General features: G+C 42.6%; 1 protein-coding gene and 1 non-coding gene across 2 annotated transcripts; both read right to left on the bottom strand.

Annotated features, from left to right (window-relative positions):
• Positions 1-7,815: 7,815 nt before the first annotated feature.
• RPL39 (ribosomal protein L39) lies at positions 7,816-12,756 on the bottom strand. Its single transcript, XM_033119323.1, has 3 exons — positions 12,609-12,756; positions 10,605-10,708; positions 7,816-8,449 (listed from the first exon to the last, which is right to left on the bottom strand). The coding sequence occupies exons 1-3, from the start codon at positions 12,609-12,611 to the stop codon at positions 8,401-8,403; spliced, it is 156 nt and encodes a 51-aa protein (XP_032975214.1). The 5' UTR covers positions 12,612-12,756; the 3' UTR covers positions 7,816-8,400.
• LOC117030408 (small nucleolar RNA SNORA69) lies at positions 8,961-9,090 on the bottom strand. Its single transcript, XR_004424387.1, has one exon. It is a non-coding gene; the product is annotated as a small nucleolar RNA SNORA69 (small nucleolar RNA).
• Positions 12,757-18,349: the final 5,593 nt, after the last annotated feature.

Here is an 18,349-nt window from a genome sequence, read left to right as displayed (position 1 = left end):
AGCTAGCAGAAAATGGGGCCTAGCAAGAAGATGGTGGCTGAGCCTGCAAGAGCAGATTGCAGAGAAGCGGATTGCTAGCAAGTGAGATTGTTTGGCAGAGACAAGTGGATGGCGGGTTGCAGATAGTGTGGCTCCTGCCTCCTGTGTCTCCAACCCAGCCGCCAGCGAGACTATAGTGGTATGACTACCCTACCTATGACTCCGTGGGTGTTCCTTTTTGGCCTCACCATGTCCTGCGTTCTTATGTGGGGAGCGGGACCAGAGACCCCGCAGGCCGCCCCGCGTGACAGAGCTCAATAGCTTTTGGTGATTTGTAAACATACCAAGAACTCGTTCTCCCATCAGCATGACTCCTTGAATGCCACACTTGAAAATGCATATGTTGATACTATATAGAGAGAACCTTAAAGATTTCACCAAAAAACTATTAGAACTGATAAATGAATTCAGTAAAGTAGCAGGACACAAAATTAATATTCGGAAGTCTGTTGCATTTTTATACATGAATAAAAAAACTATCAGAAAGAGAAATTAAGAAAACAATCTCATTTACAATTTCATCCAAAAAAAAAAATCTAGAATAAATTTAACCAAGAAGGTAACAGACCGGTATTTGGAAAATTATAACACATTGAAGAAACAAATGAAATGGAAGAATATACCGTGCTCATGGATAGAAAAATTAACATCATTAAAATGTCCATACTACCCAAAGCAATCTATAGATTCAGTGCAATGCCAATGCATTTTTCACAGAACTTATAATCTTAAAATTTATATGGAACCGCAAAAGACCCCGAATAGCCACAGCAATCTTGAGAAATAAGAACAAAGTGGGAGGTCTCACATTACCTGATATCAAATGATACTACAAGGACATAGTAATCAAAACAGCATGTTACTGGCATAAAAACAGACACATAGATCAATGGAACAGAATAGAAAGCCCAGAAATAAATCCATGCTGATATGGTCATTTAATCTATGACAAAGGAAGCAAGAATATATATTGGAGTAAAGACAGTCTTCAATAAATGGTGCTGGGGAAACTGGACAAACACATGCAAAAAAAAAATGAAACGGGGCCACTTTCTTACACCATATACAAGAATAAATTTAAAGTGGATTAAAGACTTAAATGTAAGACCCAAAACCATAAAACTCTTAGAAGAAAACATAGGCAGTAAACCCTCTGACATTGCTCTTAGTAATATTTTTTTCTGATATATCTCCTTGGGCAATGGAAACAAAAGTAAAAATAAACAAATGGGACTACATCAAACTAAAAAGTTTTTGTACACCAAAAAAGATATTCACCAATGATACATTCAATTAGGGGTTAACATGCAAAATATATAAAGAAATCATATGACTTAACACCAAAAAGATAAACAATCCTATTTAAAAAAAAAATAGGGGGGCTGAGGACGTGAATAGACATTTCTCCAGAGGACATACAGATGGCCAACAGACATATGAAAAGATGTTCAACATCACTAATCATCACAAAAATGCAAATTAAAACCACAATGAGATCTCACCTCACACCTGTCAGAATGGCCATCATCAATAAATCAACAAACTAGTGCTGGCGAGGATGTGGAGTGTTTGTGGGATTGCAAACCCGTGCACTGTTGCTGGGATTGCAAACCGGTGCAGCCACTATGGGAAAAACTAAGGTTCTTCAAAAAATTAAACATAGAACTACCATATGACCCAGCAATTCCATTCTGAGTATTAATCTGAAAAAAAACAAAAACATTAATTTGAAAAGATATATGCACCACTATGTTCACTGCAGCATTATCTACAATAGCCAATACATGAAAGCAACCTAAGTGTCCATCAATAGATAAGTGAATAAAGAAGAGGTGATTATGTACAATGGAATATTACTTGGCCATGAAAAGGAATGAAATCTTACCATTTGCAACAACATGGATTCACCTAGAGGGTATTATGCTAAATGAAATAAGTCAGACAGAGAAAGACAAACACCGTATGATTTCACTTATATGTGGAATCTAAAAAATAAACAAACAAAATAGAAACAGACTCACAGATACAGAGAACAAACTGATGATTGCCAGATGGGAGGGCTGGGTGGAAAAGGTGAAGTGATTAAGATGGGAGAGGGGGTGGGGATAAGGGGGAAGGTGAGGGGATTAGAAAGCCCCATGGTAACCACAAGATTGCCACGGGGTTACGAAAGACAGTTTGGGGAATGTAATCAATAATGTTGTAAAGATTTTGTAGGGTATCCGATGGACACTTGTCTTATTAGGGAGATCACTTCATGGACAGTGTCGGTGCCTGACCTAATAATATATATATATTATATATATATGTATATATATAATATATATATATTATGTATATAATAATATATATATATATATAGTCACAGGTTGTGGAGTAAAGCATAAGGAATAGAGTCAGGGGTACTGTAACAGCTATATACGATGTCAGAGGGGCAATAGATTGGGGGAGGGGGGTTATCACTTTGTGAGGGGTGTAAATGTCTAACTATTACATTGCTTTGTACACCTGAAACTAATTTAAAAAAGTACAAATTGGCAGTTACAAAATAGTCGTGGCATAGGGAATATAATCAATAATATTGTAATAGCTATACATGGTGTCAGATGGGTACTATACTTATCGGGGGATCACTTCTTAAGCTATATAAACGTCTAATCAGGTGTGTGCTGTACACCTGAAACTAATGTAATATTGAATGTCAACTGTAATTGTAAAATTAAAAAATAAAATGTATATGTAATCAATTTCACCCTTAGAATTAAATGTTTGGTTGGTTATTTTATTTTTAAGTAAACATTTTGTTTTAGAATTACAGAAAAGTTGCAAGAATATTACAGAGAGTTCCTATATATCCTGTACTCAGTTTCTCCTATGGTTACTTAATTTTTTTAAATGTTTTTAATCACAACCACAATAATGAATTGGTAACAACAGAAAAAGTTAAGTCTACCCTGTGCTATTTGGAACCCATCAAAATACTTGTCTCAGGAAACACTCGGAGAGATAGGTGTTGGGCCATATTGGCCCAACTACAAGGCAGCCTCAAGGGCTTCCTTCAGGAGGAGGAGTTCCAGGAGCGGACAGGTGGCTCAGTTGGTTAGAGCACGAGCTCTGGGCAATGGGGTTGCGGGTTCGATTCCCACGTGGGCCAGCGAGCTGCGCCCTCCGCAACTAGAATGAAGTCAATGAGCTGCTGCTCAGCTCCCGGGTGGCCAGATGGCCCAGTTGGTTGGGGCGCGTCCTCTCAACCACAAGGTTGCTGGTTGGACTCCTAAACATCCTTGTGGTGGGCTGCGCTCCCTCGACTAACAACGGCAACTGGACCTGGAGGTGAGCTGCGCAACTAAGATTGAAAGGACAACAACTTGACTTGGAAAAAGTCCCGAAGTACACACTGTTCCCCAGTAAAGTCCTGCTCCCCTTCCCCGATAATAAAAAAAAAATCTTATATATAAAAAAAGAGCAGTTCCAGATGAGAACATGAGCATAATGTTATCCCTGAGTCTCTGGAGACGGGTAACATTTGAATCTAGCTTGGACTCCTGTTTGCAGCCCTAACCCAAGAATTTGGTTTTAGGTCAAAAGGGTTCTGTTTCAAATCTCACAACTCATAGGCTTGGCTTGTCTAATTTGTTTTAGAATTCTCTTGTTTACTTGGTGTGTTTATCTTTCCCACCAAGAATATCTTGGTATTCTTGGAAGCCTCTGAAAATACCCACAGAAAAGCAAATGTAAACAAAAAGCAACATAAAGGCCTGTAGAAAGCACTGGGTGAACACAAGCAAACAGAAAATAAAGGCCCAGAGAGGTAAGGGGTTTCTAGAGGCAACACGAGGACTATCACACAAGTTGTTTCCAGCTCAGAGCTCCACTAGAATAATTGCTTTTGGGAGTGTCTGCTCAGCCCATACTGCTCTGTCTCAGGGCCACACAACCTACCCACAGGGCAGTTATGATTATACAGGACCCTGCCCCTCAGCCATAGCTTACTGACTCTTGACTGGGCCATTCCCGCTCAGTCTCATGATCATGTTATTGGGATTCAGCAATTCCTCCTCCCCAATCCCCATTTCCTCTGGTCGCCTAACCTGAGACAGAGAGGAGGAGGCTACCTTGGGTGACAGAAGCAGAGGAAGCAGGTCTGCCAAAGAGGGACAGGAGTAAAATGGAAATGCAGAAAGAAGCTGTAAGGGGCCGGCCAAGTGGTTGGAGCACCATGCTCCTAATGCGGAGGTCACCCGTTCCATTCCCACATGGGCCAGTGAGCTGCGCCCTCTACAGCTAATAAGATTGTGAGCAACAGCTCTCCTTGGAGCTGGGCTGCCGTGAGCAGCCGGAGGTTGGCGTGAGCTGCCGTGGGCTACTGTGGGCCGCCATGAGTGGCCAGTGGCCAGCGTGAGTGGCCAGCAGCTGGCGAGAGCTGCCGTGAGCGGCCGTACGACCACCGGTGACTGACTGCCTCAGCCGGGGGGGAGCACAAGGCTCATAATACCAGCATGGGCCAGGGAGCTGTGTCCTACACAACTAGACTGAGGAACAACTGCTTGAACCCAAGCAGGGGTGGGGTGGAAGAAAGGGGGGGGGAATAAAGGCTGGCTACCCCCTGCCTTTGGGTCCTATGAGACATCTTTGATGGCTTGTATTAAATTCCTCTCTTTTGCTTTAAAAAAAAGGGAACATATGTGAGCAAATTTATTCTAATCCTGAAAGTTTAATTTTCCTGTTCTTTAAATTGTTTTTCAGGTTATAAACACATACTCATTGAAGATTTTAATTAGCTTTCTTCTCATTATAAAAACATTTTTGTTGTATCTATACATCCTTAGAAATATAAAAATGAAAACTAACATACATATGTTCAACAAAGGATATGTACAAAGATGTTCACAGCAGCACTATTTATAAAGGCCCCAAACTGGAAACTATCTAAATGCCTGTCAACAGGAAAATTGGGAAATACATTGTGGTGCATTCACATGCCGGAACACTGTGCAACGATGAAAGCAAATCATGCACAACTTCACACAACTAGGGTCAATCTCATGTGATGCTAAGTGAGCAAAAGAGGCAAGACACAAGTTTATTATTCCACTTATATGAAACGCAAAATAGGCAAGACGAATCTATGTTTAGATGTTAGGACAGTGATTACACTGGGGGTGATGGTAACTGGAAGGGGGCACAAGGAAGGACTTCTGGGACGCTGATCATGTTTTGCCTTCTGATCTGAGCAGTAGTGACATGACTGGATTCACCCCGTGAAAATTCATCAAGCTATATACTTGTAAGTGCACTTTTCTGTATAATTCAATAGAACTTTTTAAAACAATAGCCTTTCATTCCAGTATTGATAGTAGTGAGGTTCTATATTGCTTTAAAAGTTTAACTTTTAAATTTTCCCTTTCTTTGCTTCTAGAAAATGACTCTGGACTATGCTGCTGGTGTTTGCTTTTGTTTTTCTATCATTTGCCTCTCTGCTATTATATGCATCTTTACGAAACATCTCCAAAACATCTGTATTATCAACTCTGCGGGAACTAAAATTATTCTAATAGATCAAGAGAACAGTTTCATTTAGACTGAGAGCCACAACCTATCCTGCTGCTCCTGCCAGTCTCCATCAGCAGCTTCAGACAAGCAGCCCCAAGTAGCCTGGCAGTGAGCGCCATCTCCACCTGACTTCTCCCATGACAACCTGTCCATCCCCACTATCTTCGGTCCCTGCCTTATTTTAGTTTTATCCAGTATATAGCAAGTCTGCTGGGGAGGGATTAATACCAAAACTTTAATCCTGCTCATTCCCCATCCTTCTTCTCCTTTCCCTAGTCAGGCACTGAAGCAAGTGGTTTAGTGTTATTAGGTTGGCACAAAAGTAATTGCGGTTTAAAAGGTTAAAAATAATTGCAAAACCTGCAATTACTTTTGCACCAACCTAATATTACATTTTATCCTCCCAGCCCTGAGGGAGGTCCCATTGGTCCCAAGCTGCAGATGACCGAGGTTTACAGCTGGTGAATGGTGAACAAGATATGAACTTGCCAACTCTTGACCACCACTCTGTGGTCACTTCTCAGTAGGCCATCAAGGGATGGGCAGTTATCACCAGGGGGTTGACTGCATATCTTGCAAAAGCTAACACGTTACGCTGCACTTCTTGTGGGGAAATATAAATCCTAAACTCCCATTCATCCCTTCAGGAAGCACATCTAGTCCTTCAGATTAGGAAGCACTATGTAGCAATTGTACAAGCTAATGAAGGGCCACTGGAACTAGAACCTGTGTCGAATTCCCAGGCTCAAAAAGAAACCTTTTACACGGGCAAGCAACATCAGTGTCCACGTCACTTTCCCTTTCAATTCTAATCTTACCCATTCAAAGTCTGTAGAGAAACCTCTTTGCCATTAGTGTGACATCGGCCTTATTCCAACCTCCCTGGGCCCGTGAGGACATCCCAACCTACTCTGAATAGTGAAGCTAAGGTATTTGTTTAAATCCTGACTTTTAAAACAATAAATGTAAATTTAAAAATTAAAAATTTTAGTGAGAAGAGTGTGGTGGTACTCTGAATTCTTGCAGATCTGTAATATCTAGCTTAATAGCACAGCTAAATTCTTACCTGCTCTTGCATCCAGTCTATTGTGATGATGTCATATAACCTCGAAACTGCCGATACATATCACGTTAAGTTCCAATTAGGAGAAACCACACACCAGTAATTTAAACACAGAAAATTTAATATAAAGACTTGTTAAGTAGGTAAAGGGTAGCTAACTACCAAAAAGAATAAAAGAACTTTAAGGTGTGATGGGAGAGTATATGCTGAGAGCAGTTACCTTTGGACCTGACAGAAAAGTGAATGAGGCCTTCTCTCGGATGAGATTCAGATGTGAGGAGTGGATTGCTATAAAAACATGCTACCTACCACCCTTGTGGCTAAGAAACAGGCTGGAGAGCACTTACCAGTGACATACAAGAGCAACCCTCTGCTGTTAGAATGTTGCCAGGGTTCCTGAATGCTTGCTGATGTGCTTAACAGAATATCCCAAGAAGCCCTACTCCCTCTTCCAGCTTCCATGTTACTCTAGGGCCCTCTATTGGCAGTCTAACGTCGAACCAAAGGGAAATAGACTTTATTTATGTGCACACGCCAAAATGGTTAGAAATTTCTGTCCCCGACTGCCCGTTAATTGTATCATCTTTCTGCTTTCGACTTGAGTAACATTTTTACCATGTTAATGTTTACCAGCTGCTGTTCACACAGTGGCAGGTGTCTTTGAATATGAAGGTAACACTGATGCAATTAGAGGAAATAGTTGAAATGGAGGGACTGGTGGAGGAAATTGAAATGTGTTTCAAAGATCCCTTCGCAGCTCCCGGTTCCTGGGCTGGTTGCCACTCTGTAGCCCATTGTTCACACTTCCGGTAAGCACAGTGGTCCTTGTCCTTAAGGAGTGTGGCTCCTAGTGTGGTTGTAGGTAGGGACCCCTGTTCGCTGCATACTATACACAGCACCCATCTGCCACTTGCCTTCTCAGCTATGCCCAGCGCAGGCTCCTTACAAACTGAGTAGGGAGTTACCACCAAACTTGGTTCCCCTTTCCCTTGCTGCAACTTCATCCTGATTCCACAGGTAATGAGGGCACTTCTTGCTTCCCACCTTTCCAGACATTTCTTATGGCTTGCATAATGGCCCATTATTAGCCTAATAAACGATATATTTGCCTATCAACTGATTAATCGCAAGTACTTAGAACAGTGCTCAGCACATACATGTGCAGTAAATTTTAATTTATTAAGTGTCAAAATAGTTTTGATTTTTTCAGCCATTTAAAAACGCAGAAATTTAGTTCACAAGCCGCACAACAGGCAGCAGAGCAGTTTGCCACCCAGTTCAGATGACCGATTCCTACTTATATTGAGGACTGGCATCATAGAAGAACATATAAAGATGCTATTTTAAGAATGTGCTACCCTCAGGTATAAATATGACACATATATGCATTTCCCATAACAAAAGGTCCAAGAGCCACTAGCCACGTGGAACTAATTACAATAAAATAAAAACTTAAGTATCAGTTCCTTATACTAGCCATACTTAAGTACTTGATAGCCAGAGAACACTTGTGTTATTGAGTACTTCACAAACCAGATTACAACAGTTTAGAAGGCCTCACATATTTATTACTGAACCAACCTACCAGTGCAGAAACATATTAAAGACAAAACTAATTTTCCCTATAACTTCCCAATAAAACACAACCAACTGTTCAGATAGTAGCGATCTTTTCAGTGCCACGGTTAAGATCCAAGCAACCCTGACACAGCAAAAACATGTGGTGCCATCTCATGTGCGATTCCTTATAGACCCAGCTTGGTTCTTCTCCAATGTCTCCTCTTGGAGTTGTACCTACACAGAAGGAAACTGCAAGTTACAAAGGCAGCCTGACCTCCATTTAGCTGCTCTCATTTTACCAAACATTGCTTTTTAAGTACCGTAAAATCCTTGAAAGTCAAAGGGTCCTGTTTTTCCTTCCTTTAACAAGTTTGGAGCTCTTTTTGGAGAGTAAAAAATGATTTGCTAGATGTGTTTAAGAACTAGTCAAATCAAATTTTTACCTCTCAAAATGATTCCAGGGTAGGAAAATAAATACATTGGTTCTTGAGACGGGAGTAGTGGGGAAGCTCTTTCCCCGCCCCAAGTGTACCCTCACCCACCTTTGATTCCACAGACCTGGGGCAGACTCAGACATACATGTTATTCTCAACCCCCACCCCCTTCTGAACTACACCAAAACCAGTCATTTCTACATAATGGGTCACACACATATAAAAACTCCTGCCTGGTTTTTATAATAGAGTAACACCCTCAGTCATTTCAGTACCAAGGCAAGTGATTTGCAGAGCTAAGGCTATCTCAGAAATGTCCATGTCAATCTGTCATTTTACCCTCATAAAGGCAAAATCAAAAATGATCAACATAGGATTTTCTTTCAGCAGGATAATGGCAGTACTTCCACAAAATGAAGCACTGTAATTGCAACCTGCTTTCAATACATTTTTAAAGTTGAAACACAGCTGAGTCAATAGAAAAACCATTCTATTGTGCCAATTCTCTTGGCCAAGAGTGTGTAATTCTAAATACAAAATACTTTCCTAGTTCTAGGAGTCCAGAGCAAAGAGGCTAATATTGATAACGGCAGGTAACCTATTGAGCTAGGCACTGAACTTTATACATTTCTTTCATTCCTTAAAACAACCTATAAAGGCAGGTCGCACCATAATCGGATGGGGACATGACAGAGAAACTGAGGTTCATGTTGATACATTTAAAAGGTGGGCTTTACTATGGATGTCTGATGTTCTCAACAGAAATCCATTAAACTTGTAGAAGAGCTGGTCTGCCATACAAACCACTTCGCCAAGTGACAATGCTCTTTTCTCAGTATTGTATGATGATGGCAACCCCATGGGCTTTACATTCTAGTTGCACCTGTAACAGTGAGACATCCCCTGTAAAAGTTAATATGCAGAAATAATAAATACCAGTGTCTAGTACCTAATAAAATCAAAGGTAGCAAACAACTGGTATATAAGGCTACAGTGGGGGTGATTTTCACATGTCTAACTGACTAAATGGGTTACGGAAATAGGTCCTCAATGTCAGCCCTTACAAATCACATCTTAGCCTTCATATCAGCAAACTAATCCTACTTAGACGTGCCATATAATCAAACCAGAGTTCTATATTAGCTTCATGATCTTACACTCCTGAGCTTCAATGTCTTTATCTAGCAAAAGGGACACACTTGCTAGGCCCAAAAACACTTTGAAAATAAGAATTTTGGTAATAACATTTGTCCCTCCTCCTCTGTAGTCTTCTGGGTTCAATTGTTTGGGAGAGCCAGGAAATTTAATATTTCATTTTAAACAAACCAAAGTTCCAAAAGCAGTTGAACACACCTGGCCTGTCACTGGCTGTGAGCCCCTGGGTAAATCTCACTGATCTGATGCTTATTTTTCTTTCCTTCAAGATCTGTCTCAAAGCTCAGCTGGTCTCCAAAGAGCAGTGAGGCTGAAAAGCATGCAGGAGACCAGAATTTCAGGCCTAGCTTCGCCTGGAATTGGCCTAGATGTTGGATTGGAGGTACTTTGTAGCAATTTTAGTAACATCTTTCTTGCAAAACCATCGATTCAACTACTTCTGCAGTGGAGGGCAATTTTCCAATTTTTAAAAGGATAAATACTTCAAAGATGGATTAAGTGAGCAACATAGTCTTCCCCACTGGGATGTGCAACGAGACAGACAGCCTTTTATCTTATGTTCTGGCCCAGACTGAAGACAACCAGGAAACTAACAAAAATCCGAGGAGTGTCTACCCCTCAGCCCAGCTGTAGGCTGAGTGCTGTCCAGAAACCCAGAGGAAGCACATTTAAAAAAGAAAAAAAAAATTCAGAATGGTGGTACAAGATAAAATGGATTGCAGTTAACTTTTAATTATATATTTATGCCCAAAAAGCAATCTTAAATTAAAACAAAAAAACAGCAGGGGTGGTGTCCTTACCTGATTTTATTACCAGTTTTCATCCGAATCCATTGGGGAATGGGCCGATTCTGCTTTTGTTTCTTGGCCAGGAAACGCTTGATCCTGAAAGTCTTGTGAGAAGACTGGGAAAGAGATGCAGTCAACTTAAGTAATATCAGAGCATGCTCAAAAGATTCAAAGTCGGGGCGGACGGGTGGCTCAGTTGGTTAGAGCGCGAGCTCTGGGCAATGGGGCTGCGGGTTCGATTCCCACATGGGCCAGCGAGCTGCACCCTCTACAACTGGAATGAAGTCAATGAGCTGCTGCTCAGCTCCCGGGTGGCCAGATGGCTCAATTGGAGCGCAGGCTCTCAACCACAAGGTTGCCAGTTTGACTCCTCAACTCACGCAAGGGATGGTGGGCTGCGCCCCCTGCAACTAACAATGGGCAACTGGACCTGGAGCTGAGCTGCGCCCTCCACAACTAAGATTGAAAGGACAACAACTTGACTTGGAAAAATCCTGGAAGTACGCACTGTTCCCCAATAAAAAGTCCTGTTCCCCTCCCCCACCAAAAAGATTCAAAGTCAGGAACTCCTTCAAAATCCAATAAACACTTGAATACTTAATATATACCAAAAACAACCCTCTCAATGCCAAACTCCTCATGCCCTTTGTTTTGGTTCCTTGCAAAGTCTCTGGAGACACATTAATTCCCATTGTTCACATGAAAAAAAAAGTAGAGTCAGAGAGGTATGTAACCTCTCCCAAAGGAAGAGTATTAATGTGCAGAACTGGGATTCAAACCCAGGTGTTCTCTGCTCCAATACTAGGGTGCCTTCCAGTCTTCCCTAGAAGGACCATGTCCCGCATGTCTAGAGGTGGGGAACTTGGTTTTCAAAAACACAGCTTTTAGTAAATGAAACAATGTATCACTTCCAAGTGAATGAGTCTCAGTGCCCTTTGTTAACACAGGGGTACCCACTTTCACCTGTCACTGCGAATTTACACCAAGTCTCTGACATGGGGTAGATCTATTCTAACCCACTGACCACTTTGATATTAATTCTAACCATTTTCCACTTTTCCAAAGATGATTTTCCCAATTTTCCTTTCCATCTTTTGGCTTTCATGAAGAACTCAGGTCATCCAACCACAACCATCTCCCTGCTCAGTTTGCAGGGCAACCCAGAGAAATAGCATGAATGCTGGTCTAAAGTCTGGCCAATGTGGCTCAACACACCCTTGCATAATAACAGGGGCCATTATAAAGAAGGCAAAGACTTCTCTCTCTTTCCCAGCTCACAGTTGCAGTTGTAAATTTCCTGTCAACTAATAAAACTGTAAAACACCAAAGATGATGATCCTCTTCATACCTACAATCCTATAAACAATTCTAACTTCTCAAGGGGCTGCCACAGGAAAAACCCACGACAGTGACTGCCCGCAGTTGGCATGCTTCGAAGAATGCACAAACGGAATATAAGTTCACATCACAGCACTCCTTGTCCCAGGCGCTTTCCTGAGGTGACACTCAAGTCCCTGAACAAAGGACTACAAAGCTCTGGAAGCTCATAACGCGGTAGGTTCCTAGCCGCCAGGTTAAAAAAACCTGTACAAAAACCAGCAGCCCACATTTCGTTCTCGATGCACCGCACTTGTCCGCGGGCAGCCTGCGGGCCACAATTTCTGGGGTGCTTCCCGCCCCCACCCCGACTTCTCTCCCTGCCCCAGAAATCAGTTCGTTCCAGGACAAGGGTGAAGGGAAGCAGTGCCCTGCCCAACTGGGCGGTGGCCTGGAGCACTTTGCAACCCCCCTTCGGACCTCACGGCGCCAGCGCAGCCCACCCCTTTCCAGGTGCTCAATTGCTCGCAAGCTTCCCGCCAGGCCCACCGACTGAAGCGGTGGCCGAACTCGAACTTCTCTGCGAAAAGCCTGTAAAAAGGCTCCCACACCTCGATGTAGTCCGCGGCGCCGACGAGCTCGCGGAGACCTCAGGTCTCAGGAAGCCACCCCCGAGCCGATGTTAACGGATGGACTTACCATGGCGAGGAAGAGTCAGACGCACACCCTACGATGGCGGCGAATAAAGAGAGGAGGAAGCAAGCGGAAGGACGTGTTTAGAGGCACCACCGGGGGAGGAGCTTGCGGGCTGACGCTATGCGACAACCACCGCCTCCTGGCGGGCCGCTTCCTGCGAGCGCCCCCGTGGAGCTGTGGGAAGGCGCGCTCGTTATGACGAAATGGAATTCACTTTGCGTCTCTTTTAGAGCCCGTCAGTGTGCCAGGGATACCTGCTTCGTGGATGAGGCTGAAGACCATGATAAGTGCCAAAGTAGAAGCCCTTCGAAAGACAGAGGGAGGCAGAGTAGGCGAGACTAGCTCCAAGGGCGGGCGCGAGGGATTTCGGTGCTGCGCATGGGCGGAAGCGCTCTGAGGAGCAGGGCGAGGAACACCCTTTCTGGATAGGTAGAAGTCCGGTTGATCCTGAAACAATGTGGTTTTTGAACTGCGTGTGCTTCCTTATACGGGGATTTTTTTTCAATAAGCATACAGTTGGCCCTCCGTATGCTTGGATTTCACTTCCGTGGATTCAGCCGAAACTATCTCGAGCCACGGTTTGAATTCCTAGGATGCAGATGTGTGGGAGCACCTGTAGGCATTTTTCTAGGCCATTTTACATAAGGGACTTGAGCATCTGGATGTTTGTATGGTTGCGGGGGGGGGGGGTGAGGGGGGAGGAGTTCTGGAACCAATCTTGTGGCAGATACCCAGGGACGTCTGTGTTAGGGGGCGTCAAAAGTTATAGGCAGATTTTTCACTGCAAGCGGGTTAGCCTAACACCTCTCCCACCCCCGTGTTATTCAAGGGTCTACTCCAGTGTAGACCTGACTGAGTGGTGTGGAACAGGAAGTGATAGTGGTGTTGGAGGAAGCAGGAGAGTTGGGCAGGGTCTGGACCAGGTGGGCCCTGTAAGCCTAGGGACAACCATAGGGCTGTCTAAGCAAGAGGTTGCCAATCAAGGTTTTAAACTGGACAGAACCATGTCCTTCGCTGCTAGGAAGCCCAGACTAACTTTGTAGTCCACCTTCGGCAAAATGTACAGGAATCAATGGCACACGTTTTAGATATGAGTGTTTCTGTTTTCATCTTATTCTTCTCCCCATTTTAAAACAAAGAACCCTATCTTTGTGGTCACTCAAGCATTTTTGCACCAATAGTTCAACAGTTTTGTTTTTGTTTTTAAGATTTCATTGGGGAAGGGAACAGGACTTTATTGGGGAATAGTGTGTACTTCCAGGACTTTTTCCAAGTTAAGTTGTTGTCCTTTCAATCTTAGTTGTGGAGGGCACCATTCAGCTCCAGGTCCAGTTGCAGTTGTTAGTTGGGGGGGGGGGGGCAGAGCCCACCATCCCTTGCGGGAGTGGAGGAGTCCAACAGACAGTCTTGTGGTTGAGAGCCCACTGGCCCATGTGGGAATCTAACCGGCAGCCTTCAGCATTAGGAACACGGAGCTCCAACTGCCTGAGCCACCGGGCTGGCCCTGCACCTATAGTTTTTAACCTGGGTTCCATAAGGTCCATGCATAGAATTCACAGGGTACATGAACTTGGATGGGAAAAAAATCACAACTTCATTTTCATCAAACTCTGAAGTGTAGCGCTTTCTTTATTTACAAATGTAGGCAACAAACTACAGTAGCATTAGCAGTACCTGTGACTTAGTCACCAATAGAAATCTAAGATCATTTCATATCACACTGAAGTTGATGCCATGGGGGTGGAATATAATTTTCTTCCCATCTCTCTAAATTCTTCTGGCTAGACTAATCAAATTAACATGAGACATTAACAGGAGAAAATGACCAAATGTATTACATATGTACATACAAGGGGTTCCATGAGACTATAAGATCCAAGGACACACTGGGTAATTGAGGCTGATACGCCATTCTGGACTAAGGAGAGGGCAGCAGGAGTCTGAGCCCCCAAAGGGAAATTAGACATTTCACAGGTAGATGAGAAAGAGTGAACACTTGGTAAATAAATTCTTCCCTGGCCACCCAGAAACAATGAGTCTAACAAACAGACTTTGCAGGTGCCTCCCTATCTGCCACATTTAGATCGTATTATGCTAATATGATTATAACAATGTAATATAATAATTATTACAAAAAGGGACCATATTATCCCTTCATTTGAGCAGGTTTTTCTATCTGAATTCCTTTAGACAGATAAAGAGGAAGGTAAAAACAAACAAAAACCTCTTCTTGAGTTTGTTGGACTTTGTTTTCAGCTCAAAATAACCTGCATGCCTGGGTGGCACTTTTGGGGAGACTCTTTTTTGACCCCTACAATGCAGATGTCTTGAAATATTTATACACTCATCACTCATTTGAAGTTACAGTATTTATTAGACCTACAAGTAGAACTGTGTTAAGAAGCCCCTGTATTGCTTTAGCACTCACTTCTTTTAGAAAATATTTTGATAGCTATATTGCGGTGTAATTGATTTTCTTTGTAACCCTATGTACTTTGTTTTTAAAACATTCTGAAAATAAGTCTATAAACTTCAGACTGCCAGAGGGTTACATGGCACAAAAATGGTTACAAAGCCTTGAATTGGAGTGTAGTGACACAGGGTAGAACAGACAAACAAGGTAGGAGGCTTTGGAAATAGTCTGGGCAAGAAAAGATGGTGGCCCAAAGTAGGGTAGCCTCCATGATATTGAATAGGAAGAAATAAAATCAAGAGATGATTGTGACAAAATTAACAGGATGTGGTCTCACGTTTCTGCGTTGGGCAACGAACTGGATGTTGGTGCCTTAGGTTTAAAGAGGGAATGCAGAAGTCATAGGAATCTTGAGCCCAATTTAATTACCATTTTTTAAATTAAGTTTATTGGCCTGACAATGGTTAGTAAAATTACATAGGTTTCAAGTGTACAATTCTGTAATACATCATCTATATATCACATTGTGTGTTCACCACCTTAATTACCGTTTTTTAAAATTAGCTACCATTTTTTAAAAGAAAAAGTTATATATATATATATATATATTTTAAATTGGGGGATATTGGGGAACAGTGTGTTTTTTCAGGATGTCAAGTCGTCGTTTTTTCCAATCTAGTTGTGGGGGGTGCAGCTCAGCTCCAAGTCAAGGCGTTGTTTTGTTTTGTTTTTTTTCTCAATCTAGTTATGGAGGGCACAGCTCACTGGCCCATGTGGGACTCATACCGGCGATCTTGGTGTTATGAGCACCACGCTCTAATCACTGAGACAACCGGTCGCACCAGCGACTCAGCTCCGAGCTCAAGCCATTGTTTTCAATCTAGTTGTGGAGGGCACAGTTCACTGGCCCATGTCGGAGTTGAACTGGCAACCTTGTTGTTAAGAGCTCGCACTCTAACCAACTGAGCCATCAGGCCACCCCAAAAGTTTTATTATATTAATCCCATCCAGTTTTTAAATTCAGACCCTCATCAAAATCATTTTACATTTAATTGAAGTGAGAGACCTCAGGATTCATAACCTGGATTTTATCCATCCATCCATCCATCCATTTGCTGATGAACCAGTCTTCTTTTTGGTGGCCAAAGTAGCAGCAAATAAGCCCTCAGTTGATGAAATTATCATCATCATCTTCATCATAGCTAACATTTACCTCGATTTAGGGTGTGACTGACACCGTTAAGACTCTTAAGAGCTTGTGTAAATCATCCTTTTAATTCTTACATCTTTTATATGGCACTTCTTGTTGCCCTTTCTGGTTTTCCTTCTACCTCGCATGCTACCCCTTCTTAGTTTCTTTTGCTGATTCTTCCTTGTTTCACTTACTTTTTAACATTAGGGAGCCCCGAGGTTCAGTTTTGGACCTCTTCTCTTTTCTATATACACTCACTCCTTTGGTGATCTCATCCAATATCTCGGCTTTAAATCCTCTTTTGGTTGACGACACCTAAATGTATCTCCAGCCTGGACCTCTCCTCAAATTCCTATCTTCTCAACATCTCCACTTGGATGTGTAATAGACAGATGCCTTACATTTAATACGTATCAAACGGAACTCCTGATGTTTTCACCTTCCAACTGGGTCACTCAAAATGCTCTCCATATCAGTAAATGGTACCTCCATTCTGCTTGTTGCTTAGGTCAAAATTAATTATCTTCCACTCTTCTCTTTCTCTCACATCCCACATCTGGTTTGTCAGAAAATCTGGTTATCTTGCCTTTGAAATTTTTCCAGAATCTGATGACTACTCATCACTTCTACCCTGGTCTCAGCCACCCTCTCTCACCTAGATTATTTTAAGGCTTCTCACGGTCTCCCTGCTTCTGCCCTAGCTTCCCTACAGAAGCCAGAACGATCCTTTCAAGACCTAAATCAGACCATGTCACTCTTCTGCTCAGCACCCTCCAATGGCTCCCCATTGCTCTCCTAATAAAAGTTAAAGTATTTACAATGACCTAAAAGGCCCTACCAAGTTAGACCCCACCACTTTTGTGATTCAATCTCCTGTTACTCTCCCCTCACTCACTTTGCTGAAGCCACACTGACCTCTTTGCTGTTCCTCAAACATGCCAGACAGTACTTTTCACAGCCTTAGCACTAGTTGTTCTCTCTGCCTGGGCCTCCATTCAGGTATCCCATGGTTGTTTTTCTCACTTCCTGCAAGGCAAGGCTCAAATGTCACTGCTTCAGAGAGACCACTTTCTGAACGCTGTATCCCCCTTCTCTGCTTTGTTTTTCTCAATATACTTACCACCTTCTAACATGCCATATCATTTGTTTATTATCCAACTCCCCACTGGAATTAAGCTCAATGAGAGCAGAGGGTTTGTTTGTTGTTTTTTTTTTTTGGTTTTTAACTTTTTAGTTTGAAATAATCATAAATTCACAAAAAGTACAAAGAAATGTACAAAGAGGTACTGTGCACCCTTCACCCAGCCTTCACCAACATTAATGCCTTGTATAACTATCATATATCAAAACCAGGAAATTGACAATAGAACAATCCAAAGAGCTTATTCAGATTTCAGAAGGTGTACATGCACTCGTGTGTGTGTGTGTGTAGTTCTATACAGTTTTATCACGTGTGGCTTTGTGGAACTACTACCACAATAAAATACAGAACTGTACCATCACCACAAGGCTCCATGAGGGCAGGGTTTTTTTTTGTCAGATTTGTTCGCTCTTGTGCCCCCAGCACCAAGAACCAAGTCTGACATGCAGTTGGCCTCAATATCTGTTGAACTGAAAAGGCACTGGAGTATAGTGTTGACGGCACAGACTATGAAGCCAGGACTATCTGGGTTTGAGTACCAGCTGTGCAACATACTAGCTTTGTGACCTTGGATACATAACTTAGCCCATCTATATCTCAGTTCCCCTCTTCTGTAAAATGGGGATAAATAATATTTCTTAACTCATAGTGCTGTGGTGAGGATTCATCGTCACTGATAGGATATGTTAAGCACATAGTAAGTAAGGTATCAGTTAATATACACACAGCACATAATAGCCTCAGTAAACAGCAGCCATTATTCCCTTCATTCCCTTGTATTGTAACAGGGCAGATAGTGCAGGAACCATAAAAAAAAAGGGTACAGGGCGGACAGGTGGCTCAGTTGGTTAGAGCACGAGCTCTGGGCAATGGGGCTGCGGGTTCGATTCCCACATGGGCCAGCGAGCTGCGCCCTCTACAACTGGAATGAAGTCAATGAGCTGCTGCTCAGCTTCCGGGTGGCCAGATGGCTCAGTTGGAGCGCAGGCTCTCAACCA

Source organism: Rhinolophus ferrumequinum, chromosome X (assembly GCF_004115265.2).
Source record: "Rhinolophus ferrumequinum isolate MPI-CBG mRhiFer1 chromosome X, mRhiFer1_v1.p, whole genome shotgun sequence".
NCBI classification, from domain to species: Eukaryota; Metazoa; Chordata; class Mammalia; order Chiroptera; family Rhinolophidae; genus Rhinolophus; species Rhinolophus ferrumequinum.
The sequence above is the reverse complement of the archived record's forward strand: the minus strand, read 5'-3'. Positions and strand labels throughout refer to the sequence as shown.